The sequence below is a fragment of the Oryza brachyantha genome, chromosome 1, assembly GCF_000231095.2.
Source record: "Oryza brachyantha chromosome 1, ObraRS2, whole genome shotgun sequence".
Taxonomy (NCBI): domain Eukaryota; kingdom Viridiplantae; phylum Streptophyta; class Magnoliopsida; order Poales; family Poaceae; genus Oryza; species Oryza brachyantha.
In genome coordinates, this window is record NC_023163.2 from 18,016,939 (window position 1) to 18,044,862 (window position 27,924).

Genomic DNA, 27,924 nt, shown 5'->3' on the forward strand with positions numbered 1-27,924 from the left:
AGAAGCATTTAAATTCTGACTGAGAACCACAGCAGAAGCATATAGTACACTCTGACTAATAAGATACTTCACTCCAAGCAAACTGAGCAAAACAAATGCTAGTCAGAAGACAAGCAAACACAGCAAAAACAAATGCTATGACAAGATTTAGGATGGAAGTAGGTAGGTGGATACAGATTATATCTAAGATCCTCTAATCAAACAATATACATTTCCACTAATGATCTAAACCTGAACATAGATCAAACTACAGTATGTATTCTTGTTGAGTAAAGATGCTCAATATCAAAATCCATGAGATCTTATACTAAATCTGCAGTTATCTGCAAATGGTTGACATAAAAAAAAATCCAGGAGTTGTTTAGTGGAACTGCTGCTATCTGTAGCTATTACAATTCATCAATCACATATATTGATAGCAAATGGTTCACTACTCAAGTTGCCACCAATAGTGTCACGCAATTAAACCAAGCACCAGATTTAATCATAAATAACTCGATATCATAAGACACTGAGCATTACACAACAATGTGAAACAACACTCACATATTTATGAGAACAGAAACTGCACCGCAGTCATCAGAAAGTACATGTCTAATGAAGAGATCTCAGAAAACACTAAGCTAGCTTGATTTATCTTGTAACAGAAAAATTGAGAGCAAAAAACTGATTTCCAGATCAGAGGCAGCCAGAATATGCAAGACATCCATGTAAGCAGACAACTTCTGAATTCAGCACAACCATTCAAAGCATATGCTCCCAAGAGTTGTCACACACCTGATTCACACAATCACTGGAATTCAATCAATAGTTCAGCAATGCACAAATATACAGACAGAATTAAGATATTACAACATTAAAGAAAATTTTAAAAAATATAATGCTTAGCCTAATCCTTTAATCCTAAAGGGGAACGTATCAGCTACAACTTTGGATCTTGAGCAAGTATGGAGGGAACTAATGTTGCATAACTGAGATCAGAAATGGCAAAAAAAGGCATCATGACACAGGAAACCAAATAGTCTTATACTACTATTTTATAAAATTACAACAATTTATAACTGTACAAATGTTTTCGGATAAATGGATAAAAAAAGAAGTTGCATACCAATTATGCAAAGCGAAAAATAGCAAAAGGAACAGAGTAGAAAGAATCTCATCAAACACTTATTATTTTTGAACATATTCAGGAGTAACATCGAAAAAAAATGATGAGCCATGGGCAAGCCATGGTGCCCAGGAACAAAGAACAATGAAGTGCGTACAGCAAATTAGGTATGACTAAACAGTCTTTTAAGCAGAAAAGATCATGTTTTATTATATGTTCAAATATAATGAAACCCTCAGCGCAATGCATCAACCTCAAATTTCAGACGGTCATAACCACTTCAACCTCAAAGTAATGTGGTCAAGTATAATGTAGCATCGTCAGGTCAAGTAAATTAACATCACAAGTCAATCCACTTTGCCAGTACAGAAACAAATTAGAAACACAACATTACTCAAAACACATGCCCAAATAGAAGTAATACAGCACTGAAATCAACTATTGCAACAATGAACAAAAACAAATTACCAATAAAGAGTGACAGACAGCTGCCCAGACATATAACCATCAAATTACTATACAAATCCTAGCTGCTAACAGAACAGAACAAGCACCCGAAAAGATTTCTCAGTACAGAAAATAAAAAAAACAAAGCAAGCAGCAATGACAGCACATTAAAATACTTAACCTAGCATCCTCTAAATTCTGCACTGCATACTTACCAATCACAAATTTATAATATAAGAACATTGCCCCAGTTCTCTACAGGTTACAAGAACATAATCATTGGGAATTTCTTGCGTCTCAGTGATTCAGTCAAATACCATTCATGTAAATGCAAACAAAACATGCAGCAATCACAGTACAAACACAAAGCAAGTTCAAGTTCAGGCATAACCACATGATAAGACAATTATCAAGGATTTGGGTGTAAAGGACCTAAGGTAATCAACTACAAAATTCTACAGGAAGGGGTGCAAAAAATTACCTCAAAAATAAGGAGGAACGTTGGGGTACATAGCCCTACCACCTGGTCCAGGTGACATCCCACCCTCCTGGCCCCGGAAACCAGGCCCTGGAAGAGGGTAGTTACCCTCACCATACCCGCCAGAAGGAAGCCCACCTGAACCCGGTTGCATGCGGTACACTGATGAAGCTCCACCCATGCCTAGACCCCCATAAGCCCCCATCCCAGCAGAACCAAACTGGGATGAACCCCCAAATGAACCACCACCCAATCCCCCAGGCCCATATCCACCAGCACCGGCACCACCCATCCCAGAAGGCATCTGATTGCCCAATGAAACTAACCCAGCTCCGCCACCACCGCCCATGGAAGATGGCAGGTTCGCATACGGATTTGGACCACCTAGCCCACCGCCTACACCACCAAATGCGCCAAACGAAGACAGGCCACTGCCAGGGCCACCATACTGCGCACCCATTTGTGGTCCAAGCCCAAGCCCTGAACCAGGCATGTCCGGCGGGCCGCCTTGGAGCATCTGCGGCGGCTGAGCCCCTCCAGGTCCAGATTGCTGCTGTTGCGACTGCTTCCCCTTCTTCCCTTCGATCGCTAGCTTGCAGACAAGCTGGTGCCCGTCGATCACCTTCACCGAGTCCACCAGCGAGGCCTGCGCGCCCTCAGGTGTCTTGTACACAAAGAGGGCGAATCCCCGGAACTTTCCCGTCTGCTTGTCGAACCCTAGCGGCCCCTCCTCAATCTCACCATAGGCCGCAAAGTGCGCAAGGAGGCGCTCCGATGGCATGTCGGCAGGGACGTTCCCAACGAAGATCTTGCGGAGGGATACATCAGCCGCGGGGGCGCCACCGGCGCCGGCGGCCCCGCCGGACGCCCCTCCGGCCGCTCCGGCGGCGGCGAGCTGCGTGACGGTCATGCGGCCGTCGATCTTCTTGGACGGCTCCTTGAGGGCGAGGACGGCGGAGTCCGCGTGGCGGAACGTGACGAACCCGTAGCCCTTTGAGCGGCCGGTGGACTTGTCGGTGATGACGACGGCCTCCTCGAGGTCGCCGTAGGCGGAGAATATCGCCCGGAGCGAGTCGGAGTTGGTCTCCCAGCCGAGGCCCCGCACGAAGAGCTTGCGGAGGGCCGGGTCGCGGTCGGCGGCGGCGCGCACGGCGTCCAGGGCCACCCCGGAGGCGAGCGCCGCGGTGGCGGCGATGTCGGCGAGCTGGTCCCGGGAGAGCGGGTCGAGGAGGCGGAGCACGTCGTCGCGGGTGAGGCCGAGCGCGCCGGCGCCCGCGGCGGGGGAGGCCACGGCCGCGCCGTTCTCGTCGGGCTTGCGCTTCTTGGGGTAGGGATCCATCGGGGCGGGGCGGGGCGGGGCGGGGCGGGGAGATGAGGGCAAAACCCTAGCTAGGGCTTGGCGGCGCGGGGAGAGAGAAAGAGGGGGACGGGGCGAGCAGGCCTCGACGAGACTTGGGTAGGGTGAGGATCGGTCGGACGGCTTATAATTAGGGTTGATTAGATCATGCCGTTACGAATATCTTAGTTTAGAAAAATATCATTAAAATTTCACTAATTGTAAACATGTCATTACAATTTTTTCTCTTTCATACACGTGTCATTTTCTATGTCTTGCAGTCTATTGGACCCATATGCAGACCGGTATAGCCCAAACTACTTTTTTTTATCTGTTTATTCTCTTCTATAGAAGTGAACTACTTTGCAGCTGGCATTTCCGTTGCCTGCCGGCGGCGGTGCCACCATTACCGCCTCCTCGCCGTGCCCTCAATGCTGACTTAGTCGAGCCGGCGTCCCACCCCTTCGTTTCCCTCGGCGCGGTTCAACGCGAGAACGTCGAAGACGACGACGGAGTTCTGGTGGAGTCCAAGGGGATGACGTCCGTGGATGGATGTGGCGGCGTCCATGGATGGAGGCAGCTCTCTGCGACGGTGACGGTGACTCATCCTCCTCGGTTGCGGGCTACGACGGCGGCACATGAGCAAGTGCCCGGGTGGTAGGGATGGATCTCCGACGGTGGTTGGTGGGGATCAGATCCGCACCGGGCACCTCTCTGCGCTTAGCCGGCGTTCGTCGTCGTCGTCGTCCCGTCGTCTTGGCGGTGGGCAGCCGGCGCGGAAGCAAGAAGAGTGCATAGCAAGCAGAGCAGCGAGGAAGCAAGGAGAGAGAGCACAGAGCAGAGAAGGCAGTGCACTGCTCTGCTGCTGCTTGCCTACCTGACTTCCTCGTTGTTCTACTTTGACCGGCGACGGAAGGACTGGTGGTGGAGCTAAGGTCGGTGCTCGACTGAACGTGTAGCCTGAGCCAGCCGAGGTGGATCGATAACGGCTTCGGCAGGAGTCGCTGCTTGCAGCCTTGCTCCTCCAGTACAAGGGCATTTTGGGTGATATGGAAATACATCGGTATATATGTAGGTTCAACGGCCTCCAAACGTAGAAAATGGTATGTTTGTGGAGGAGAAAGAATTATAATGGCATATTTATAATTAGTGGAATTGTAATGGTATTTTTCTAAAGTGACATATTTGTAATGGCACATATCTAATTAACCCTATAATTATCGTGACTCACGAGCTCGAGAAGGCAGCCGGAGGATTTCTGGGCTCGGCCATGCATTTTTTCTTGTCTTGTTGCTATATGAGTATGCAAGTTGAACATCTTGGAGCAAGTTCAACAGCTAACTACTAGCTCCAATTTATTTATAGCCAATCTAATAGTCAACCCATATAATAGTTACTACAAAATATTAATACATGGTTCCACATGTCATATACATATTTTGTCTTGGAGCCCGTGTGTAGCTGGCTACAAATTAGTAGTCCACCTCTCTTCTCTCTCCCCTCTTATCTATTCAAAATATGCTTATAGCTGGCTTATAGCCTACGATTGTACCTGCTGTTAACGAGTTGTCTATATAGGTAATATGTGCAACTTTAGAGTAATCCATCTAAAATTCTACAGATATTTTCTGATATAGTTACTAATAATGATAATAAAGATGTGCCCCAATGGGAACTAGATAATAAGAAAATTTTTACCTCTAAATCTCTTTATAACTTTGTGGCTTTTAGATAAGTGGTTGATCATAAGATGAATATGATATAGAAAACACCCCCTTCCTCTAGAGTGAAACATTTTTTGTGGCTTATGTCAAGAAAAAGATTTAAGCTGCAGCTGTTTTAAAAAGTAAAAGGAGTCAGAATTTTGTAAATTGTGTGGTGAGGTAGAAACAACTGATCACCTGACTTTTAACTGCTCTATAGCTAAATTTGTCTGGTGTGTGTGCAGGGATGCTTTAGGTTGGCATGTTATCTCAACTAGTTTAGAGTTGTTGTTGCATTTAGGTTTAGATGGTTTTTCAATTAAACGTTGCAAAAACATGATGAGATCTTAGGAGCTTTCTGTTAGACCGTTTGACTTACTAGAAATAAGATAATTTTTAGAGAAAAAATGTTAACTCTCCTTGTCTACTAATCTACAGGGGTGTTTCCTTTTGGAGCTCGCTGGCAAAGAAAGAGGAGGAGAAGAAGAAGAAGATATCAGAGTTGAAGGGGAAGATTCTACAGAGCACCATGCAACTTAATCAGAGAGCTGGAGTGGGGCAATGCGGTTTTGTTTAGCCTCTGTTGTGTAAGGAGTTGGAAGTTGATCGTTTCTGATGTCATAATTTCTTGGGCTTTTGTGTTGGTGAGGTGGTTGTTGTTGGTTGTAGCGCTCAAACTTGTAAGCTAGTGTCCCTAGCAGTAAACCATCTTTGCTTTATAAAAAGGTTAATTCGTTCCATGCCACTGTAAATATAGCTATTCAGAAAAATACCATTACAATTCACGTATTTGAATGGGTGCCACTACTATTTTTCTAAATTGAATCCATGCCATCACCATGACTTTTTTCATCCACTCCATCATCTCTCCAACCTTTTCCATCCACTCCGTCGTGCCCATCATCTCCCCCATCCTTATCTTTGATCCCACTTCACATGCACTAAAACAACTAAACAATAATTTATGGCCTCTTCGGTTTGAATGATTTTCAAAGGAAAAATGTAAGAATTGAAATGTTTTCTCTGAAAATCCGATAAAATTCCTATAATCCGAAGAATCCCTTATTATTGGTGGAGATACACCTTCAACCATATTTAGCATGGGTATAACAGAAAACATGTTTCTTCATAAATCGCACGAGGAATTGAACTGTTCCCTCTGAAAATCCTGTAAAATTTCTATGATCCGAAAAATCTCCTAGCTAGTTCAACATGTATAAAGGATAAATAAATTAGAACCGCAGGAGGTATATTTCATCCTACATTTCTCCGAGTATCTCTTGTCTTCTGTCTATTTCCCCTCACTATTTTCAACTAACCCATGATATATGGTGTTCTACTTTTGAGTAAGTTGCGAGCAAAATCTTGATAATATTAAAATAAACATCTCTACGAGGTAGACGATATCTCATTTTATCTTGTATCATGTATATCGAAATAAGCTTACTTTGCAGTATGTTGTTTTAATTAATTGGAAGGAAAACTTGTAAAAAAAACGAGGGGAACTTATTAGACTTTTAACTTTAACCAATATTTCAATTTCACGCAGTTTCATTCACATTTGGATTTTATGATGTATCGTAGTGTTAAGTGAGACTAATTTCCAACACATCTGGCGAAAAATGAAAAACTGTGTTAAACCTGGTCAGAGTGAAACAAGAAGCGCATTATCCCGGTTCAAAATACCGCCTCCGTTTCATAATATAAGATGTTTGACTTTTTGGGTTGTTACGTTTGATCATTTGTCTTATTCAAAAATTTAGTACAAATATAAAAAATGACAAGTCGTGGTTAAAATTCTTTTGATAATAAAGTAAGTCACAAGTAAAATAAATATATTTTCATAATTTTTTGAATAAAACAAATGATCAAATATTGTAAATAAAAAGTTAAACATTTTGCATTACGGAACGGAGGGAGTAGCATTTTACTTTTTTGTAAATACTCTTCTGTGCAACGAAAACAGCGGTGGAAATTGGTGTAGACTATATTTATACATATTTAATTGATGTGGACCTGTAAGTTGACTATAGTATATTTAACCATTTAAATAATTAATTACAGCAAAGGCAGCAAGTAGCACCAGTGGTCTAGTGGTAGAATAGTACCCTGCCACGGTACAGACCCGGGTTCGATTCCCGGCTGGTGCATTTGTTTTGAACTTTTTGTAAATTTGCCATGTTTTTCTTTTGAATTTTGTACTTTTGCTCTGCCTCTCCAAAGGCAGCACCTTTTGCTCTGGTCCCTTTACCTGGGACAATTCACAACTTTCGTTTTAATTAACTCTTGAGGCTGAAGATGATGTTGCCTCAACATCACGATTTAACTCTTGATGCTATAATTATACTCGTAGTCGTGTGCATTATTATTTCTAATGTTGCCAAAAGCCGTGGTAATCAATACCTTACCGAGGGATTTAAAAATTTTGAATTCAAAAATTTGGAGATGAAATTCAGTAATATGGATTTCAATGTTTTTCCTAAACCTATAACAACACATATAAAAAATGTTATTCAAATGCCACTTTTAATCGATGTGTTCTTTTTTAAGCCCAACATATTAGAGATGAAAGGTGTCATACAAGACCTAGAGAAGGAGTCTATCTAGAGTAGGTACAAGTACAATAAGATGATACTTAGGCTGCATTTTTTTTTCTGAAATATGAAAGATCAAAGTTTATCTAATTTTTATGGCTATTTAATTATATGAATGATGAAATTAATCATTGAAAAGTTGAAAATCTAATCTAAAAGGACAAGATGATGATTTTTTTATAAAAAACATACCATGTATCAGTTTGGAAAGCGTGCATACAAAACTTGAGAAAAAATCTAGTAAAAGAAGTAAAGAACGTAGCCTTAGACCCTGTTTGTTTGGAGGGACTTTTTTTTAAGTCCCTATCGCATCGAATGTTTAGACACTAATTAGAAGTATTAAATATAGACTATTAATAAAACACAATTCATACTCTGGACTATTTCGCGAGACGAATCTATTGAGACTAATTAGTCCATGATTAGCATATATGATGCTATAGTAAACATTTGCTAATCATGGATTAATTAGGCTTAAAAAATCTGTCTAATGAAATAGCCTTTATTTATGTAATTAGTTCTGTTATCAGTCTATATTTAATACTCCTAATTAGCGTCCAAACATCTGATACGACAAGAGTTAAAAAAATCTCTATGTCCAAATAGTCCTTTAGTATAATTAGACGAAACAAGGGTCTATACATTGTCACATTAAACTTTTTTTTAGGTGGAGAAGGGATAACAAAAGCAAGCTATTAATTTGCAGACCAATAGTCAGGGGCTCCCATCGTTTCGCTTTTCAGAGGAATAAGCGAAAACGTGTTTTTGCAAACGAAAAATAATTTACAGATAAAAATTTTATATACGTGTCCATAGCGACTCAAAAGCGAAACGTGTAAAGAAGCCACGATGAAAAAAAATCATAAAATCAAGTTCAAAATTAAGTTCTAAAATTCAAATTTGTCTTATAAGCAGTTACAACTACGAAACGATAGAGCCAAGAACTACACAAGCTAACTATTGAGTAATAAATAGACCATTGAGTAATAAATAGGCTGTTAGATTGATCATAGTTTATAAATGACGTTTGTCATTCTTACAGCCGGTGGCTAGCTGCACCGTCAAAAACTCCCCCCCGGCCGGGAGGGATAAATCCACAGGGGAAGCAACACCGACCGAGAGGGCCGACCCCGAGCACGAGCGCAACACCGCACCGGACCGGACGCGACCCGACGCAAACCTCCCCTCTTCCCACCTTCCCCACCTCTCTCTCTCTCTCTCTCTCTCTCTCTCTCTCCCAGTTCCAGTCTCCCCCAAGAAATCCATTCCTCTCTCTCTCTCTCTTCCACGCGCCTCCGCGTCGCCGCATTCGGGCGCCGCCGCCGGATCCGGCCACCCTCCTCCTCCCCCTCCACCGGCCGGCTCGCCTCCTCCCGACCGACCGCCCGCTCCCCGGTGAGATCCGCGCCTGTTCGGTTTCGCCCGGCGAGCGCCACCATGTCGGGCGACGGCGGGCAGCCGCAGGCGGAGGCCGAGGAGCCGGTGGAGCTCGTGCTGTTCCAGGTCGCCGAGTGCTACGTCTACCTGGTACTCCTCGTCCCCCTCCGGTTTTGGGTGTGCTCACACCTCACACATGCTTCTTGTGCCTGCAATTGGGCCTTTTTTTTTTCGAGGGGGCGCATTTCGTCGAGCACTTGGTGTTCGTGATTGTGCTGATGATGTTTTTCTCTCTCTTCACGCAGATACCTCCCAGGAAGACGGCTGCGTCCTACAGGTACTGATCTTGGCTCACTGGCGAGTCCCGATAGAAATGTAGCACTACTTACTAGGAGTAGCACTTCAATTGTCTGCAGCGATAAGCAAACGTGGTTTGCGGGTTTGACTAACTGACTGTGTGAGGAACTGGATAGATCAAAGATAAGGATCTGGATTAGCTATAGGTTGTCTTGTTTCAGCAACTCATGGTTCCATTCATTTTTGCAAATCTCTCGGTTCCATTGGCGCTGTCAACTGCGGCGACGATCTTGGATTGTTCCACATCCGTTGTTATACTTGTTCTCTTCTGATTTTGGTATGACCTGATGAGCTGAGACGCAATTGTTAAACCGTGGGCATCAACCAGGGCTGATGAATGGAACGTCAACAAGTGGGCTTGGGAAGGGACTCTTAAGGTTATCAGCAAAGGAGAAGAGTGCATCATCAAACTGGAAGACAAGAACACAGGTACAAAAATCACAAGAGTGCTGTTGGTCAGTGCTCATGCGATCACCAATGCTGATTCCTCAGATACATTTCAGGGGAGCTGTACGCTAGGGCATTTCTCAGAGAGGACGAGCCACATCCGGTGGAACCAGTTATTGATAGCAGCAGGTCTGTATTTTTGTTTCCTGCCACATGGTGGTTTAATCCTGTGGCAACTTATGTGCCTCAGTGCTTCTATTCTGCATAAGATACTATATAGATACTGTATACAGATAACCTGAAATGATGTTTGCTACTCCAACATTATTCTTGCAGATATTTTGTGCTCCGAGTTGAAGAGAATATAGGTGATAAGCTGATCTACTTGCAGATATTTTCTTGTGTCTTAAATATTTTTCATAACATTGATTTGGTGATCATAGTGTTGATACTTAGTGTCGAGGTGGCAAGCATAGTGTTTTAAGTGGCTTATCAGTTGTCACATTGGTCCATACATAGAAACATATCAACAAATCTTACCAAATATTGCAGATGGACGTCAGCGTCATGCCTTTATAGGTTTAGGCTTCCGCGAAAGACCTGAAGCATATGATTTCCAAGCTGCTCTGCATGACCATATGAAGTATCCTTGGTTTCATTACTTGAAACTTGATGTGTGTTCGAATGTTTCCCTGTGCAATCCCTCATTGGTTGGGGACTATTCATATGAATTCATTTGAATGCGGTGTCATTACAGTAGTCTAACACATGAATGATTTCCAGTTAGCACACATACTCGTGACATTATTATATGAATGCTCAGCCATCTTATTACTAAATAGATATATTAAATGAACCCAATCAGCTCTATAACCATACAATCAGTTCTTGCGATGCACTTTTTAGTTGCCAATCATGTTTATCTTGTCAGTTAGATGAAATGTTTATGTTTTTTGGCTAAAGGAATTCAACTTATCTTTCCCTTTTTCCATTGTAGTTGTGTATGGTAATGTTCTTCCAATTAGTTGTTTACATGACAGTTTATTCGTATGATTTGTTATTCCTTACACTATTAAAGATATCTAAACAAGAAAAAGACTGCTGAAGAGATGGTACATAACTACGAGAAAGCATCATCAGTGGATTACAGCCTCAAAGAAGGGGAAACTTTGGTTTTGCAGCTCAAAAATGTAAGTTTTTATCTTCCATATTCTGGTGGTGAAACCAAAGCTTGGTGATGGAAATTGTTCTGTGTGCCTTCATATTAGAGTGCAGTTTTTTTAATGAACTCAGTCGTAGACTAGTAGCATCCTAGGTTGCTAAGTGCTCACACAGTGTTATTAGACCCAATACTGGACAATGACCTGTTGGGCCTTGTATCACCACGTAAGTGGTCAAATGCTAGATCAATGATAAGACTACATAAGCCATATCTGTACTTGATATGTTAGTGTAGGGCATGTTAGCAGCTAGAAAGTAGAAACAAGTAAGTAGTGCTAGCTGGGTTGGTTTGCCCACACAAGCAATTAACATGTTTCGAGTTCGAACTTCGAAGTCCAGCTGTCATTAGCAATCTTTGGAAATTTCAGATGGTGTCTGACCTGCCTAGGTTTCCCGGATGACCAACAAACCGACGCCTGGACCAGGATTTTCCCTTCTCAGCTGCTTAAACTGTCCAATTGGCTAGACTAGCCTGGCTCAGGCGCTAGCTCCAGTTTGTTCTGTTGACATAGGGAGATGGCTTTACAGATATGACATGTAAAATTTGCATATAATTTTTGAGCTTCTATTTGCATTGACATGGTAGCTACCTTATTACTCCATCCTTCTCAAAAACCAAAATACAAGGGATATTCTCTTTCACGAAATTCTTCCAAAAATGTAAGGGATGTATTTGAACTTCTGCTGTTTTACATTGTCTGCCCCATTTATCACTTCTTTTGTACATACATACTAGAGTGCTTATCACTCGTTAAACCTATTCTCTCTCCAGTTCACTAGGTATTTAAGAACGTCCATTTTCTCTTCTTATTATCTTGATTTTTCTTTTGGCATTTAAGATCATTACATAAAACTGCATATTTATAGAAATACCAGTTAACTTGCTCTTAGGAATCCATCCGAACCTTTTACTGAACTTCATAGAATGATATTTGCACTACCTCTAGGCCAAATTTTAACACTGTTGAGAACTGGCCTCTTGATGCACCTTCTGTCTTTCGTAGTTGTATGCTTGTTCCTGCAGGATCTCAATGGTTGGGTTTGCTTTTGTTATGTGCAGAAAGAGCCTGGGGCTAAGGTAAACTCTGCATTTTTTGAGCAAGGCCTCAACAAGCTCTCATTTAACGAAAAGGCCAACTCGAAGGAGGCCCCAGTCTCCCTCAAGCTCCCTCCTCCTCCGCCTTCACCGGTTTCTCCAACAGATTCTGGCATTGCTGCTTCTCCTTTCAAAGCAGACTTTCCATCCCAGGACCAATCTGCTGCTGACACTGGAGTTGACGCCACTCCTTTCAAAGTAGAATTTCCTTCAAATGAACAACCAGCTGGGGATGGCGTCGCATCGTCTCCACCACCCAAAGCAGAAGCTGCTGAGCAGCCAACTGCAGTTGGAAAGGCCACCCAAGAAAGCTTGGACGACGACTTTGGAGACTTCCAGGCAGCTGGGTGAATCATGTATCTTGCTTGTAAATACGACATGTCGACATGTTTCTCAAATTGCTCCTTCCCTTTGATTTTCCATCAGTTGTGAACTTCTGCCGGCACTCGTGTTGCTGTACAGTACAGAGAGAGCTATCTCGTCATAATCTACACAAAATAGATCGATACACAATGTACTTTCTCTTTTCGCAGTAGCGTGTTCAGTTAATTCTGTTCAGAACTTTTGCCTCCGAGTTCGATATTTTGCAATCCAACTCAGAACTCACTCCGGACTCGGTGCAATAAAAGAGCTCGTGCACGAGCACAATCCAAGCCAAGAAAATCGTATCGGAGATGGAGATGGAGATGGAGATGGAGATGGAGGAGCAGCAGAAGCAGCAGAAGCAGGCCGTTGACACCAATAACGTCGCCGGCGGCGATCGAAGAAGCAGAGGGTGTACACAGTCAGGTCTTCGTGTGCTCGCTTCGCTGTCGCTGCTTCCTGGCGGGGACGATGGTGGTCATGCTGCTCAGCCACGCCGGCTCGCCGCTGTGGCCCGCGTCGACTGCCTCCTGCTCTATCTATGGGCGTACCACGTCACGCAGAACCTCACGGCTGGCTCCGGCGCAGCCGCAGGCGTAGCCTAGAACTGTCATCATCCTTGCCCACTTCTATATCCGCACCAATATCAATGGCAAGTTATTATGGTTAAAACATAACTAACTATTAGGGGATTTTGAGTATGGTAGGAGTATTATTTATTTTACCCATTTTAACTATTATATCCACACCATCCAGCATGTATAAACTTGGACCTAGAACTTTTAAACTAGCGTTTACACTATAAAAATTTATTAAAGCTGACTAAAATTTGGTGAGATAATTTATTACATATAAGAGCAACTGTGTAAGTTTTAATCAATTTATAGGATCTCCATATGTCTCTTTCCTATGACCCATTAGATAATTGTCTTAAAAATAAGTACGGGTAAAATCAGTTATGGATTGAGTTACCCAATACCTTCTCCAGTGCCAATGGAGGCGCACGCTTCTTGGCCGCGCTGCCGTGGCCGTCGTCCCGTGCGGTTCACAGCAAGGCGCATGCAACCATTGAGCATCAGCAAGCGTAGAAACATAGAAACGATGCAACTTACCACGGGAACAACACTCTCTTTCGGAATCGAGAATGGAACAAAATTGGCATTGAATATTAGCAGCATTTAGTGTACAATTTTTTTTCCTAAGTAACAATTGTTTGTTGTAGAAATTGGTAATGTTTACAAGGTGAATGCTAATTTCGTTCAGACTTCAGAGAAGCCATTCAAGATTCAAGAATGCCATTCTCATCGTCTGATGGACTGAAATTTGTGTCCAAACTGTATTTACACGTGTTAACTTAATGAAAATTATGAGAAACATCATATATCGATATCGTCATCGTCAGCTTCATCAACCCAGTCGACCTGAGAATAAGCTGCTGCTTTCATCAAGTCAGTGAGGCCTGTGAGGTCCTCCAGATAGGTTGGTTCATTGATCACCTGCATGACAAAATCCATCCCTCTCCTCCGGTATTCTGACAACACCTGCAGCATTTTGCAACAAATCGCACGAGGAATAAGCGAGTTAAGGTCAGACAAGTTCTGAAGAAACCGTTTCAAATCATGCAATCACAAATGTTTACTCACCGCATTGGAACACGCAGTGCAGTTGCTCGAGGAATAGCCCAAGAGGGTTAGTAAGTTGTACTGGGATAGTGATCCTCTTATCTGATGTGGCAATAGACCAAGTGGACCCTCTCTGTTCGTGCCAGCAATCTCCCCTGGAGCATGTATCCTGTAAAAAGTTGTAAGAAATCAACTAGATGCAGCTAGTTTTCCAATCACTAAATAAATGCTGATAACATCTCCCGTAGAATTCATATCCCGTAGGTTCATATTATATTCCAGGTGTCCACTCACTTACCCATCTGGATGATGTAACAGTCTTGTGAAGAGGTCTGCTGCACGGCCAGATGCAATGGAAGCCAAACCAGGTCGAGTTACTGTACATTGTTGATCTAGCGTTCGATTGGACACGGACTGCATCAGAAAATGGTTAAGGGAAATGATGTCCTGGTTGTAGAATACAATGTGTTGGGTAAAATGAATATAATTTGAAAATTTAGGCAACATTACATCAACAGGGGCAATGACGTCATTGCAGAAATAACATCCTAGTCTCTGACGACCGAGAACATCTTCTGCAGTCAGCTCATTAGCAGCACCGATCACATCTGGACTTCCACTATTCGTGCCTGGACCAGCCCCATGTCGCATGACAAGGTAACTGTCATATCCTAATGCTGCAGTAATAGCAATCTGCACCACGAGGGGTACTATCACGTAACACTTCCACAAGTCTACATTATTGAAGAATATGTACAAGATTTACCTTGTTTTCATTTGCGCAGAGAAGTGTTGGAAGCCACCTACTTTCCCTTGTGTCAGTAAGCAAGAAGACAGCATCATGAGAAGATACTAACTCCTGGAGGCGCTTGCAATCTTCAAGCACACTGGCTGCTTCGTTAGGTGATACAGGATGCCCTGGCATTGGAATTTCCATTTTAATTCCTTTTGCCTCCTGCAAGGAAAATAAGCTCAGACAAAAAGGGAGTAAGACTGCAAAACAATGAAAAACTGTTTCAAAGGAACTGAATTGAAACTTACCACTGAAGGACATCTCTCTTTTAAATGCCCAAGTATTGCTGACGTTTTTGGGGTGTCCCGATCATCAGATGTGTAGAGTGACTGTCTTGCCAAATTTGACACAACAACTCGACCACTGTCAACTACTGTTAGTTTGCGCACACCACAGTCCTGAAAAAGTTTATTTCCACCATGGTCAAAGAAATGCTTCTTTAAGTCTGCCTGTAGTTCAACACAAATGTAGCATTGGACACAAGACTAACATCACTAACCATAAGAATACGAGCAACATCACATCCAAGAGTTCCAGCACCTAAAAGTAGGCATCGGGCACCGGACAGCTTTTCTAGATTTGCAGGAATGCTGCCCGAAATTTTAGAACAATCAAATGGTTTTTTCAAATCAGAGATGCCTGTAAGGTCATTTAAATGCGTTGGACTGTTAATGGCCTGCATTACAAAATTGAATCCCCTTCTTCTATATTCCGACAATACCTGGAATATCACGGAGAAACATTAGAATAAATCGAATTATGAAAACATAGTCACATGTGTGCTCTAATTTACTTACAGAATTGGAACATGCAATACAGTTGCTTGAGGAATTGCCCAGCACAGTTGACAACACACACTTTGAGAGCGATCCTCGCATCTGATGTGGCAATATACCAAGCTGATGATCAGTGTCTGTACCAGCAATATCTCCTGGAGCATGAATCCTGCAAGATGTAAAATTCTTTAAGTCGCCGTCCAGTGTATTTATTGTTTCTTATGTTCTCGTGTAACTAGGATCAACCAACTGTTCTCCACAGAGAATGCTACACAAAACCATGTTACAGTTTCAACTATCTTTCATGTATATGGTAGACTTACTCATCTGGATGATGTAACATCCTAGCAAAGAGCTCCACTGCTTTGCCGGATGCAACTGAGGTTAGCCCAGGTAATACTAATGTAGAATGCTGACCCAGTGTTCCATTATGGTCTGACTGAAAAAGAAAAAGATTACACGTAGTGAAATTATGTCATAAATGCCAAAATCATAAGATAAAACATAAACCAATTTCTACAGTCATACATTAACAAGGGAAGCAGTATCACTGCAGAAACAACAGCCCAATCTTTGTCGACCAACAGCATCTTCTGTGGACAAATTCTCCACCCGAGCAATCACCTCATCCATACCTTCACTTTTTGTTCCTGGACCAGCACCATGCCGCATGACAAGGTAACTGTCATATCCTAATAATGTAGTAATGGCAATCTGCAGTGGAGCCAACTTATTATCAGTTCCAAGTTTGCCCTCCATGTGATGAGAAAAGGGACAGTGAAGAATACTCAATTAAGTTGCCTGGTCAATCTATCTTTGGGTACAGATTTCCCGCTCAAGCCTGGTGTACTAAAAAGTACAGGATACTCTGAAAACCACTCTGCAGAAATAACAGAATGGTTGTCTAAGATTTACCTTGTTTTTGTCTGCACATAGAAGAGTTGGAAGCCACATGCTTTCCCATGTTTCATTCAACAAGAAGACCACATCATTGGAATCAACTAATGTTTGGAGACGCTTGCAGTCATCAAGAACACTTGCTATTTTGCTGGTGGAAATATTATGCCCAAGAGTTGGTATTTGCATTTGGATGCCTTCAATTTCCTGCATGATAGCAATTATTATCAACGAGAGAAATATTTAAAAGGTTTTAAAATAGGCCGCTGTGACTCACCACTGCAGAACATCTTTCTTTTAGATGTGGAACTATTGCAGTCACTCTTGGGACACCACAATCCTTATCTGTGTAGAGTGATTGTTTGACTAGATCAGACATGGAAACACAACCATTGTCAACCACTGTTAGTTTCCGAACCCCCCAGGTCTGAAAAGAAAAATAACCATAAATAATACAGCAGAAAATTTGTGCATTTAAATATTCTGTTATGATTTGTTAAAATAGAACAAAAAAATCTTGTCATGGTTAAAATAACTGACCATAAGTAGGCGTGCAACTTCACATCCGAGAGTTCCAGCACCCAACAAAAGGCATCGGACACGAGATAACTTGTCAAGATTCACAGGGAAGTGGCGCCATCCCATAAGCTTCAAGTGCATCAGCTGTTTTTCTTCATCTTGACTGTGCTTATTAAAACAATCAAAGGTAATTCAATCAATAATTGATTATCTGCAAATCCTAGAAAAAACTGCTAATCTACCTTGCTGGATTAATTGAAGAAAGATCAATTTCTTTTGGCTTCATCTCTTTAGATTCCTTCCCCGTTGATTGCCCTTCCCATCCAATTGCTTCAGGCACATAATCAGGTTCATCCCAACCTGCAAATACAATACATAACCATTGGCAGTGTAAAAATTGGCAAATCACTAGTGTTTTTATAGGATTTTTTCACCTTTGGCCCAAATCGAACAAATTACCGTGAGGCGCCAGAAATAATGCTTCACCAATAAGGGATTGCGATACATCAGGATGCCCTCGTTTTTCACGGTAGCAGAAAAACTGAACTTTCTCGATCTTCCAACGCAGGCTCAAAAATGCAATATAATTTCTAAGAGCCCACCCAGGAAAGCCTCGATTGCCATGATCATAAAATCCAAATAGCAACTGCATCAACCAACTCAGGCATGTATTACATGTAATCAAAGGTATACATGAAGAATGATAGGTAAATGAAAATATTATTATAAAGCACTTATCAGAACTGATCTGATAAAATAATGAAATGACAAAATGTATGTAACCAAACATACCCTTTGGCTATTTCCCTGGTAAGCTTTCCATTCCTTCAATTGCCTTATAGTAACAGTGGAATCTGGGGATATACTGATAAAAAAGAACGGAACAACTGCAAAAGTTCCAATACAGTACAAAGACTTAGAACATCAAGTCACACGACCAAGTAAACCAACTAACATAAGCTATCAAGAATACACAGTCGCAATTAAGTAGTGATCTCAAACCTGTTGTTTCACTTGATCTCCGCCACTCAGTAAGTGCTTTAGACAAGGATGCTGCCTGCAGAAACAAAACAATCTTTAGTTCCAATAAGACAACTATAGAATAAGTAAGGTGTTTGTCAACTATAAGGTTCAAAGGAACATGACCTCTTCTTGGCTAAGCACTTGAGCGGCAAGTTTCAAGCTGAGCAAAGTTATCTTGGAGTCGAAAACCAATGAGGGGAATGCGACATTGTAATAGACTTTCCAATTCTTCAGATCAGCAAATGATATCACAAGGAACCTTAGTAGCAGAGCAGGATTCTCTTCTACTTTACCAGATGAAATATCATGCAAGATCTGCCACACAAATACAGATTATAGTTTGAAAAAACAAATACTATCAAATTCCATGTGAAGCACACACCTTCTTTGCTTCTGATTTCAGTAGAAGTGCTCTGTCCAAATTTTGGAATCCCCTTATGTTATTAGTGTTTAGTAGGGTCCCTGGGATTGGACAATTGTTCCTATCTCCAAAGGAATTGGCAGAAGGTGGCAGTATCGATTCTGGGCATATCCTAAATAGGCTTGCAATTTTCTCATATTGGCGTGGAGTATAATAACCTAGCAACAGAATTCAGCAAGCCTGTTTAGTTAATTAATAAATCGAACCATGAAAAAGCCAGGCAGACAACAAAATATTGACTACCAAACTAGAAAACCGAATTGATATAGCAAATTAGGATCCTACTACTATTTGCTAATTCATCCGAGGATTCTCAACAGTTGACTCTGAAATACACGACCTCGCTATTTGGGTGCTGACAGCAGTACTACAGACAGAGCAATCAGTAATCAACAAACAGTATGTCTCAATGTGGCATCTGAGGTAAACCTCACATCGCCGCAACCTCTCACCTAGCAACATTCCGCCCGCAAACCACCAATTCAGGCGAGCGAAATCCCTAGTCTACCGCACAGGACTCACAATTCAAGCATCCACGGTCGGCTCAAAAGCCTTAACAATCGCTCCGACGAAGCACCATCAGGTCGCCGGGCCGGGCTCCCAAGGGGAGCCTGGGGCGGGGGGGCAACGGACGCTTCCCGTTTCCAGCTCGAGGTTGCAGGTATTCGCTAGGGGAGGAAGAGGAGGAGAAAACAGCAGAACAAAGGACGGGAGCAAGGTAGAGGAGGGTGGGTTCGCACCGGTGATGGGGATGGGGGAGTCGTCGGTGCCGAGGACGTCCAGCTTGAGGCGGCGGAGCGCGTCCCAGAAGCCCGTCTCGGCGCAGACTCCGATCGCCGCCACCTGCAGCGGCCGCGCCGCCGCCTCCATCGCCCGCCCGCCGTGTCTCCTCTCCGCCGGTTGCTTTGGCGTGTGTACAAAATGTGGACGTTTCGTGGAAGAGTTCGATTCCAGCTAGGGATCAGTGGATTATATACGCCCTATGTTTTTAGTTGGTTTGATTCTTATAAGTCAAATTTTAAAAATTTAACTTTAATTTAAAGTTGGTTTTAAATTTTTTTATCTAAAGTTTTATAGATTTATCTTTTAGACCGCTGATGATATGTGTATAAAAGTTTTATCTATAATTATTTTTCGTTCGTAAATAAACAGTCACCATGTTCTAAAATCATAACCTGGCAAACTGAGCTGTTGAGCCCTGTTTAAGGGCTGGTTGAATAATATTATTGTGAAAACATGGAAAAGACAGAAAACCACATCATTTTGATCAATATAAGTAAAAAAAAAGGATCGTAAGATACCGGAGAAATACAATAATGATTGTTTAATAGACAGCAGTGAAAATAGTGTAACATACTGTATCTGTAATTAAATGTAAATTAAGTTAATTTTATGGAAAAGAGTTCTCTTTATGTGTTTCTATGCTTAAATATTTGCTTCAGGAAATGTCTGGAGGGATTTTAGGATATAATTTTTTTTATCATCGTACGTGTTAAAACTGGTAAAAAAGCCCTAATTGACAAAAATTGGGGCTAGAGCTAAAAGTCCGATAAACTCCACGGAAATGACCCAGGCAAATAATTTATTTAAAAAAGATTAATTGTCATGAATTAATAATTTTTCAGAATTTATGTAACTATATCTAACTGGGGTGAAATTGGGTCAAATACGGTTGGATCACAACATTCTCATGTCCTAAACCATATTTTCTTTTGAATTAGGAACTGGATATGCTGGATAATATATCCCTTCTCCCTATCATAACCCATATTTTTTCTCAAAATCAGATTCAAAAAAGAGTTTTTTTTACCTCTAACCTATATATATATATATAGAAATGATACTTTAAAAAAATATATACAATACTGCTTGGCTCATAAAATAATGATTAACTCAATTTTTATCATGTTTATATGTCGACTCATAATATATTTTATTGCATATTTAATAATATGCGACATGTGGACTGATATAGCTCTTCACATATCCTAACCCATACTTTTTTTTTGCAGATTCAGGTTCGAACTCGGATAATATCGGGTATCCATTTTTCTTTCCCATATTCTTCGCATGAGCCTCGGGTCGGGCGGGCGGGCGGAAAAATACCCGTCCTATTTTCTCCCCTACATTTAACCCCTTTTATAATAAATTTAATGAATGTTACTTTATGCATACATGTTTTGCATCCAATATAAACATCCCATCTTCTTATAATAAATAAAAAAATATTGACATTTGAATATTTCAAACAAACAAAAAATTGATGAACTTCTGAAATAACATGTAATTCAAATAATATTTTTTTATGAGTTTAAAAACAAATTTTGTTGCGTCTTCTTATATTACATAAATCAAACACTACGTGATCATATAATACCTAGAAAATATTTATTGCATGAGTTTATTTAGTTTAAAAAATATATGAAAGTTTTAAACAAAGTGAGCTTACAAATGATGTTTTCTTTTATTGCGTTTCCCGTTCATTATTATTATTATTATTATTATTATTAGGAGGTGCACATATCTTTTAATTATTAAAAAAATATTTTGTCATGATGTATTATTTGATAGATCACGAAATTTACTTATTTCACAGTGCTAACAAAATACTTCTAGAACCCCATATACTCATTCATATTTAGCAAAGATTTATATATGATATTATGGTTAGTGATTTGACTGTTTGGGCATCCGATAATAATGGTCTAGAGTGTTGATTGATCTTATGATTAACGCAACTGTGTATCATGTTGTTGAACACAAATGTAATTTTGTTGGTATCATTGGCGGTATTCTAACGGTGTTTTATTCTAGATTGTGCTACTTCGCATGGCACATCAAGTGATTGACCTTTGATTCGAAAGGTATAAATTGCATATTTGTATAAACTTTATGATTAAAAACCTTTTATATTTATTTTACATATAGAAAGTGTTTGTCCCTTGTTTCTAATTGGAAAGATAGTTTCAACCATGCCACATTGGTTTTGCAGTTTGATAATGTAATTTATACTGTCTCAACAGTTGAGGGAGTAATTCATACATTTTTCTTGTTTTTACGTCTACAACTTTATTAGTGAAGACATATGGACGAAGCAACGGTGAATATTTTTAATAAGCTTTTTATACTTTTATTCTTACTGTAGATTAAAGTCTCAAGAATAGAAGCGACAAAAACCTCCTAAATTAGTTCTGAGTTAAGTTTTAAATTCAAAATTAGTTGTGTCTTAGAACTGATGGTTCAAACAAGGAAAATCGCAAAAGACGCTCCAAATGTCATCCTAACTTTGGGATTTCCCATTTAAATTTTTTATACATATCACCTTATTTTTTACTTTGATTTAAGATTCTCCCTGTTTCCGCTGCTCGCGTATTCTCATGGCTGCAGACCTACACGCGCTTGTAGGAATGAAAATAGGCTGATATGAGCTGTGGTTGGCGATCATGGTGGCTAGGCCCAACCATGATCACCGGGACATTGGCCGTTACGCTTGGTTCAACAGCGACTAGTTTCTCCAACAGTTGCAATGTTTGGAAAACAAGCACAGTGTGGCAATGTATTGCTTTTCGCTTATGGAAGGAAAAAAAAAGGCAAACAATATTTTTGCAAATAAAAAATTATGAGTAAAACTTTTATATACGTGTTCTCGGTGATCTAAAAGTTAAGAGTAAAAATAAACTATGATTAAAAAACTCGAATTCAACTTTAAATTTAAGTTTAAAATTTCAAATTTTGGCTTATAAGTATAAGCAATCGTGAAAAATGGGGGCGATTGTTTTGCAAACGAAAAATAATTTGTAAATAAAACTTTTATATTTGTATTCTTAGTGATATAAAAATCAACACTAAAGAATAAACTTTAGTGAAAAAAATCTTAAAATCAAATCTAAATTAAAAAATTAAATTTTGTATAAGCATAAACGGAAGTGAAAAAGACAAAGGGTGCGGGATGCATATGCACAGCCGGATGCAACTTAATTCTTTTGAGCCAGACTTAACTATGTGGTAGGCTTTGAAACCATGTAAACAAAAGATAATTATGTTATATAGCACGTCCAGAAAAGAGCCACGGGAGCATGCAACCGGATGCAACTTAATTCTTTTGAGCCAGACTTAACTATGTGGTAGGCTTTGAAACCATGTAAACAAAAGATAATTATGTTATATAGCACGTCCAGAAAAGAGCCACGGGAGCATGCAAGTAGCGGCAATAATATGTTTCCCTATCTCTCGAAATTGTTATATATTTTTAGAACATGGTAATATAGCATATTAATTTTAGTTTATTTTGAAATGAAAATACGGAGTAGTTCGCCAAACACCAGAATGCCTCAAATCGGTCAAACAGAGGCTTATTACGGATTTTATTCAGTCTCGCGCTGCCGCCAAAGTTATAATATAACGTCTCCCCGGGACGATTAATAAATTTCACGAAATTGTAGCGTTTTATGGCCGATTTTGCGTGCACAGGGGTGTGATCCAAGCGAGAATATTACAGACACGTACGATTCGGCTTGCGCGTGCAAATGGCATCATGGCCAAGAAGAAGCAAAGGCGTCTAGGCGAACTTGGCGAGCTCGTCGGCGAAGGCGGCGGCGTGCGGCTCCTCGACGCAGCGGAGCATGAGGCGGATGCCGCGCTTGGGCGCCGGCGGGCGGAGGTAGATCACCGACGCAACGATGTTGACGTCGTCGTTGAGCGTGAACACGTACCCGGGCTCGCCGAAGCCGTAGTCCACCTCGTTGAAGCCGACGCGGCTCCAGTCCGACACCGTCACCGTGCCGTAGTCCAGCGGCACGTTGTAGTGGTCGTCCTTGGCGCCGCCGCGGAGCCAATCGGTGAACCGCACGGCGAGCGCCTCCTTCGCCTCCCGCATCACGCCGACCACCTCCGCCAGCGCCGCCTCCCGCATGGCGCCGCTGCCCCGGGTGATGCCCACCGGGTACACGCAGTTGCCGTAGTACCCGTCCACCGCCGGCAGCACGCCCGCGAGCAGGTGCCGCGTGCTGGCGGCGAAGCCGAGCCGGACCTCGGCGTCGTCGGGGAGCGCCATGGCCACCGCGCGGCACTTGAACACCACAGCCGTCACCGCGTCGAAGGTGGAGCAGGCCTCGCCCGTCGAGGCCCTGAAGTCTTCCTTGATGCGGGCGATGCTCTCCGGCGAGATCTCCACCACCTGGGTCACGAAGTTGAACGCCGTGAACGACGGCGGCGGACCGCGCGGCGGCGGCTTAGGTGGGTCGGGGATCGCGTCGCGGTCCCACACTGGCGCCACCGACGGCGCGGGGGCTCCCCGCGCCATCTCGCCCGCGGCCTTCAGGAACTGCGCCGCGCCCTGCCCGTCGAACACCAGGTGGCTGAAGCAGATCCCCACCGCGAAACCCCCGCAGGTGAACTTCGTCACCTGCAAAGCGAAGGATCTCAAACCATTAGCGCCAAAAAATTTCTCTCGCTGACCCATCGATCGAGCAACTGCATCTTCCCCGCGTTGGGTTTGGGAATTGGGAGGATATGTGTGATGCGAACCTGAGCCATGAGGATGAGATCCTCGAGCTTCTCCTCGGGTGGGGGGCGAGGGAGGAGGTGCTCCTTGGCGATGAGCAGCGGGCGCTCGAGGTTGTTCACGTCGGCGAGCGCGCAGCTCGCAGTGGCCTCCACGAACCACACCCCCTCCCCGGTGCAGTCCACCAGCACGTTCCCGGGCGCCGGCTCCGCGATCCGCCCGGCCACGGGGTAGTACGGCACCAACGCCCTCGCGAACCCGTCCCGCATCTTGGCCACGGCCGCGGCCGCGTCCTGGTCCCCGGCCGCCGACGGCGGGAACACCTGGATGAAGTCCACCGACACGCGCACCGCGGCGGTCTTGTCGATGGACGACAGCGGCAGCAGCGCCCCGCGCGGGGTGGGCCCCGCAGGCTGGACCAGCTCCGGCGCCGCCTTGGAGACGGTGGGCGCGGCGGCCGCGGCCGCGGCGACGGCGGCTACTGCGGCAGCGGCAGCCATGGCCTGGTCGGCGGTAGGTGGAGTTCGGCCGCCGCTGGGTGGAGTGGGGGGAAGCTGGTGCCTTCGCCGCTTTCCCTCCAATGAATGGAAGTGGTTTGTTGCTACTTGCTGGCACGTTGCTCGGTTCTTACTTCTCAGTGAGAGTGGTTGACTTCTTTTTGCTCTTTTTTTTTCCTCGTGTAGAATTTCCAGACATTTTTGTTAGGTAGATCTGATCTGTGACGATGGACTGTGTTCGAGTGGGTTGGTAGCTTTTCAATTGTTTTTTTTTTGGGGGGGGGGGGGGGGGAAGATTAGTGCACGCCACATGATCTTCCATGGGTTTTGAGATTCAGGATGATCTAATGCGATCCTAGGGAAGAGGTTTCATCACACATTTTTACTTCATAGATTGGTAAATAAATAAGCATATGATGTTATGGCAATCTCTTTCTGCATCTAGCCGAACAGTGACAAATATTGCCAACTGGATGTTTTGATATAGTTTATAGGTCATGTATGATAGGGAATTGTTCATATAGGACTACAGAACACCAATTTTCTGAACTTTTACTTCATAGATTGGTAAATAAATAAGCATATGATGTTATGACAATCTCTTTCTGCATCTAGCCGAACAGTGACAAATAGGCCATCTGAAGGTTTTAATATAGTTTACAGGTCATGTATGATAGGGAATTGTTCATAACTTCATATAGGACTACAGAACACCAATTTTTGGAAACCAATGGTATCATCATTTGTTCTCAACTGTAACAACGTTTCCTCAGCGAAGTCAATAAATATATGATGTAATATGGTAACAACAGTACAAATACAAACACGGCCCGGCCTTGTTTTATTGTAATCTCAAGTTCAAGAAGCAGCTATTCAACACACCAGAATACAACAACTCTCAAACGCTGTGAACTGTAGGATATAAACACTTGGGAACGTTGCCTCTATGCAAGCTTCTGCAACTCCTCGCCGAAAACCGCGGAGTGCTGAGGCTCCACACACTGCAGCACCAGCCTGATCCCCTGCTTCGGCTTGGGTGGCTTCAGGTAAACAACGGACGGCACTATGTTCACATCATCATTCAGGGTGAACACGTAGCTCGGCTCGCCAAACCCATAGTCCACCTCGTTGAATCCGACATGGCTCCAGTCTGTGACGACTAGCGTGCCGTAATCCAGTGACACATTGTAGTGGTTCTCCTTGGCACCACCGCTCATCCAATCGAGGAACCGAGTTGAAATCACATCCTTGGCTTCCCTGATGGCTGTCACGATCTCCACTAGAGATGCATCCTTGACCTCCTGGCTGGTTTTGCTGAGGCCCCCAGGGTAGACACAGTTACCATAGTAGCCATCAACTGAAGGCAGCACATTGTTCAGCAGGTGGCGCGTGCTAGCGGCAAAACCCAGACGAACATCAGCATCGGGCGCGAAGTCGATAGCCAAAGTACGGCATTTGAACATCATGGCAGTGACCACATCGAAGGTGGAGCATTTCTGGTTGGTCTCGCTTGCGACCTGGTCCTTGACACGCTTGATGCTATCCAACGAGATCTCAACGACCGACTTTTCAAAGTTGAATGCAGTAAAAGACGGAGGAGGTCCAAGAGGTGGCTTGGGAGGGTTGGGAATGGCATCCCGGGCCCAAATTGGTTTGAGTGATGGCTCAGGGAGCCCTCTTGCCATCTCACCAACTGCTTTCAGGAACTGGGCTGCACCTTGCCCATCAAAGACCAAGTGACTGAAGCAAATGCCCACGGAAAATCCACCACATGTGAACTTCGTAATCTGAACAAAAAGGAAATCAAAGAATTACTCATTTCACAGCACATGCAAATTTAGTAAATAGTCCAAAGACAGGCCATGCTACAATGTCAACTTAGTGTTGGACACTTTAAACAAGTACTGGTACCAAGGATGTGTGGCATGAATAACATTTATATGAAAAATGGTATTGACTTAGCACTTTTAGTGAACTTATAACAGAAAGGTTAACGCATTTGACCTGTTGAGAAGTGCATATAATGTCGTCATACGAACCAAACCAAAATATATTAGTACTAAAGCATCATAGTATCCAAAAAGCATCAGAGGCACTGTATGCTTTTATGCCAAAAGAATTTGGAAAAAGAAACACAAGTAGGACAGGTAAGTATTAAACTCTGCCTGTTCTAATATTAAAGAACTGTTTTGTCATTTTGCCAGAGATATAACCAACATTTGATGAAAGCTACAAATCTTGATGGAAACCTTGCAGCCTTGCCTGTAATCAAGCTATGTTGGTAAGAAGGATAGTGCTATTTGAACCTACATCCTCACAGGCTTGGAAGAGAAAACATGGCAATAATTTGCAAGGTTGGACGTCAATTCTCAGCAACTACATAACAGATTGGATCAGCCCATGCATTCCATGTTTATCATGAGAACATCTCTTCCTCACATGCATGCTTGGGACTATGAACGGTTTGAAAGGTTGAAGCTGGCTGTTCATTCACAGCAGCTAGCTAAAATGAACTTCTGATGCCCTGACATTTAGGCAGTCAATTAGAAATTTAGCTAGAGCTTTTTCATTCACGCCATTGCTATTGACATCCCCACAATTCATAGTCAACGGTAACAATGGTGACCAACCCTCCTATCCGCCACAGATCCACAACCCCCAACCTCTCAGGAGTCAGATCCAGACCAAAAATTGCAGCGGAAATTAAGCTCAGGTAACAGAACACGGAATGCCACAGAAGCAGCTAAGCTAAGGTGATGGAATCCGTACCTGCGCGAGGAGCACGGTGTCCTCGACGCGCACCTCCGGCGGCGGGCGCGGGAGCAGCTCCTCCTTGGGGATGCACAGGGGGCGCTCGAGGTTGCGCGCCTCCTCGAGCGCGCAGCTCGCCTCGGCCTCGACGAACCACACCCCTTCCCCGGTGCAGTCGATCTCGGGCTCCCCGGGGACCGGCTCCGCGATGCGGCCGGCGACGGGGTAGTAGTGCACGAGCGCCTTGGCGAGACCCTCCCGCATGGCGGCGACCTGCTCGCTGGGAGCACCGGCGGCGGCGGCGGCGGAGGAGAAGGGGAAGACCTGGATGAAGTCGACGGAGACGCGGACGGCGGCGGTCTTGTCGATGGAGGAGAGCGGGAGGGAGCCGCCCGGGGTGAGCCCCGACGGGGGCACCAGCGCCGGCGGCGACTTGGTGACGGTCGGCGCCGCGGCCATGGCTGCGGCGATCGGGATCGCCGGAGGCCCGGGAGGAGGAAGGAAGCAAGCGAGAGAGCGAGGCGGGGGCGGTCCTTGGCTGGCTGCCTCGCGCGCGTGTCGCGGGAGGGGTTGATTAGTTTGGTGCGGGAGGAGTTGATTACTTTGGTAGGTGGCACTGACAACGGCCTACGACTTTATCGTCGGATATTCTAAC

The 27,924-nt window shown here is 43.4% G+C and overlaps 5 protein-coding genes and 1 non-coding gene across 7 annotated transcripts; 2 read left to right on the forward strand and 4 right to left on the reverse strand.

Moving 5' to 3' along the window:
• Positions 1–479: 479 nt before the first annotated feature.
• LOC102709603 (UBP1-associated protein 2C) lies at positions 480–3,478 on the reverse strand. Of its 2 annotated transcripts, none has more exons than XM_040524669.1 (2): positions 2,037–3,478; positions 480–777 (listed from the first exon to the last, which is right to left on the reverse strand). In XM_040524669.1, the coding sequence occupies exon 1, from the start codon at positions 3,370–3,372 to the stop codon at positions 2,038–2,040; it is 1,335 nt and encodes a 444-aa protein (XP_040380603.1). In that variant the 5' UTR covers positions 3,373–3,478; the 3' UTR covers positions 480–777; position 2,037. The 2 variants fall into 2 exon arrangements, with proteins under 2 accessions (XP_040380603.1, XP_015688143.2); XM_015832657.2 differs by having other exon boundaries at positions 480–793.
• Positions 3,479–7,151: 3,673 nt separating this feature from the next.
• Positions 7,152–7,222, forward strand: TRNAG-GCC. The gene has a single exon. It is a non-coding gene; the product is annotated as a tRNA-Gly (tRNA).
• A 1,682-nt stretch (positions 7,223–8,904) lies between these two features.
• On the forward strand, positions 8,905–12,715 carry LOC102709883 (uncharacterized protein At1g03900). The gene is made up of 8 exons (XM_006644304.3): positions 8,905–9,193; positions 9,349–9,380; positions 9,729–9,829; positions 9,904–9,976; positions 10,124–10,155; positions 10,340–10,430; positions 10,866–10,977; positions 12,069–12,715. Exons 1-8 carry the CDS (start codon positions 9,104–9,106, stop codon positions 12,453–12,455), a joined length of 918 nt encoding a protein of 305 aa, XP_006644367.1. The 5' UTR covers positions 8,905–9,103; the 3' UTR covers positions 12,456–12,715.
• An 870-nt stretch (positions 12,716–13,585) lies between these two features.
• LOC102709701 (ubiquitin-like modifier-activating enzyme atg7) lies at positions 13,586–19,446 on the reverse strand. The gene is made up of 20 exons (XM_006646034.3): positions 19,259–19,446; positions 18,480–18,676; positions 18,221–18,412; positions 18,077–18,131; positions 17,867–17,961; positions 17,534–17,720; positions 17,317–17,434; positions 17,096–17,237; positions 16,833–16,982; positions 16,574–16,762; positions 16,187–16,372; positions 15,982–16,097; positions 15,680–15,827; positions 15,382–15,603; positions 15,131–15,280; positions 14,856–15,044; positions 14,600–14,782; positions 14,388–14,503; positions 14,111–14,258; positions 13,586–14,008 (listed from the first exon to the last, which is right to left on the reverse strand). Exons 1-20 carry the CDS (start codon positions 19,386–19,388, stop codon positions 13,844–13,846), a joined length of 3,078 nt encoding a protein of 1,025 aa, XP_006646097.1. The 5' UTR covers positions 19,389–19,446; the 3' UTR covers positions 13,586–13,843.
• A 3,396-nt stretch (positions 19,447–22,842) lies between these two features.
• Positions 22,843–24,722, reverse strand: LOC102709982 (acyl transferase 4-like). The gene is made up of 2 exons (XM_040522839.1): positions 24,045–24,722; positions 22,843–23,922 (listed from the first exon to the last, which is right to left on the reverse strand). The coding sequence occupies exons 1-2, from the start codon at positions 24,519–24,521 to the stop codon at positions 23,077–23,079; spliced, it is 1,323 nt and encodes a 440-aa protein (XP_040378773.1). The 5' UTR covers positions 24,522–24,722; the 3' UTR covers positions 22,843–23,076.
• Positions 24,723–25,241: 519 nt separating this feature from the next.
• On the reverse strand, positions 25,242–27,841 carry LOC102710161 (acyl transferase 9-like). Its single transcript, XM_006644305.3, has 2 exons — positions 27,288–27,841; positions 25,242–26,305 (listed from the first exon to the last, which is right to left on the reverse strand). Exons 1-2 carry the CDS (start codon positions 27,726–27,728, stop codon positions 25,463–25,465), a joined length of 1,284 nt encoding a protein of 427 aa, XP_006644368.1. The 5' UTR covers positions 27,729–27,841; the 3' UTR covers positions 25,242–25,462.
• Positions 27,842–27,924: the final 83 nt, after the last annotated feature.

Coding starts and splice junctions, on each gene's coding strand:
- LOC102709603 (XM_040524669.1), bottom strand. CDS start 3,372: ATGGATCCCTACCCCAAGAAGCGCAAGCCCGACGAGAACGGCGCGGCC.
- LOC102709883 (XM_006644304.3), top strand. CDS start 9,104: ATGTCGGGCGACGGCGGGCAGCCGCAGGCGGAGGCCGAGGAGCCGGTG. Junction 9,977..10,123: donor CCAGTTATTGATAGCAGCAG/GTCTGTATTTTT, acceptor TTATTCTTGCAG/ATATTTTGTGCTCCGAGTTG. Junction 10,156..10,339: donor CCGAGTTGAAGAGAATATAG/GTGATAAGCTGA, acceptor CAAATATTGCAG/ATGGACGTCAGCGTCATGCC.
- LOC102709701 (XM_006646034.3), bottom strand. CDS start 19,388: ATGGAGGCGGCGGCGCGGCCGCTGCAGGTGGCGGCGATCGGAGTCTGC. Junction 18,677..19,258: donor CTCCCCCATCCCCATCACCG/GTGCGAACCCAC, acceptor TTCTGTTGCTAG/GTTATTATACTCCACGCCAA. Junction 17,721..17,866: donor ACCAGGGAAATAGCCAAAGG/GTATGTTTGGTT, acceptor TGGTTGATGCAG/TTGCTATTTGGATTTTATGA.
- LOC102709982 (XM_040522839.1), bottom strand. CDS start 24,521: ATGGCTGCCGCTGCCGCAGTAGCCGCCGTCGCCGCGGCCGCGGCCGCC. Junction 23,923..24,044: donor ATCTCATCCTCATGGCTCAG/GTTCGCATCACA, acceptor TTCGCTTTGCAG/GTGACGAAGTTCACCTGCGG.
- LOC102710161 (XM_006644305.3), bottom strand. CDS start 27,728: ATGGCCGCGGCGCCGACCGTCACCAAGTCGCCGCCGGCGCTGGTGCCC. Junction 26,306..27,287: donor ACACCGTGCTCCTCGCGCAG/GTACGGATTCCA, acceptor CTTTTTGTTCAG/ATTACGAAGTTCACATGTGG.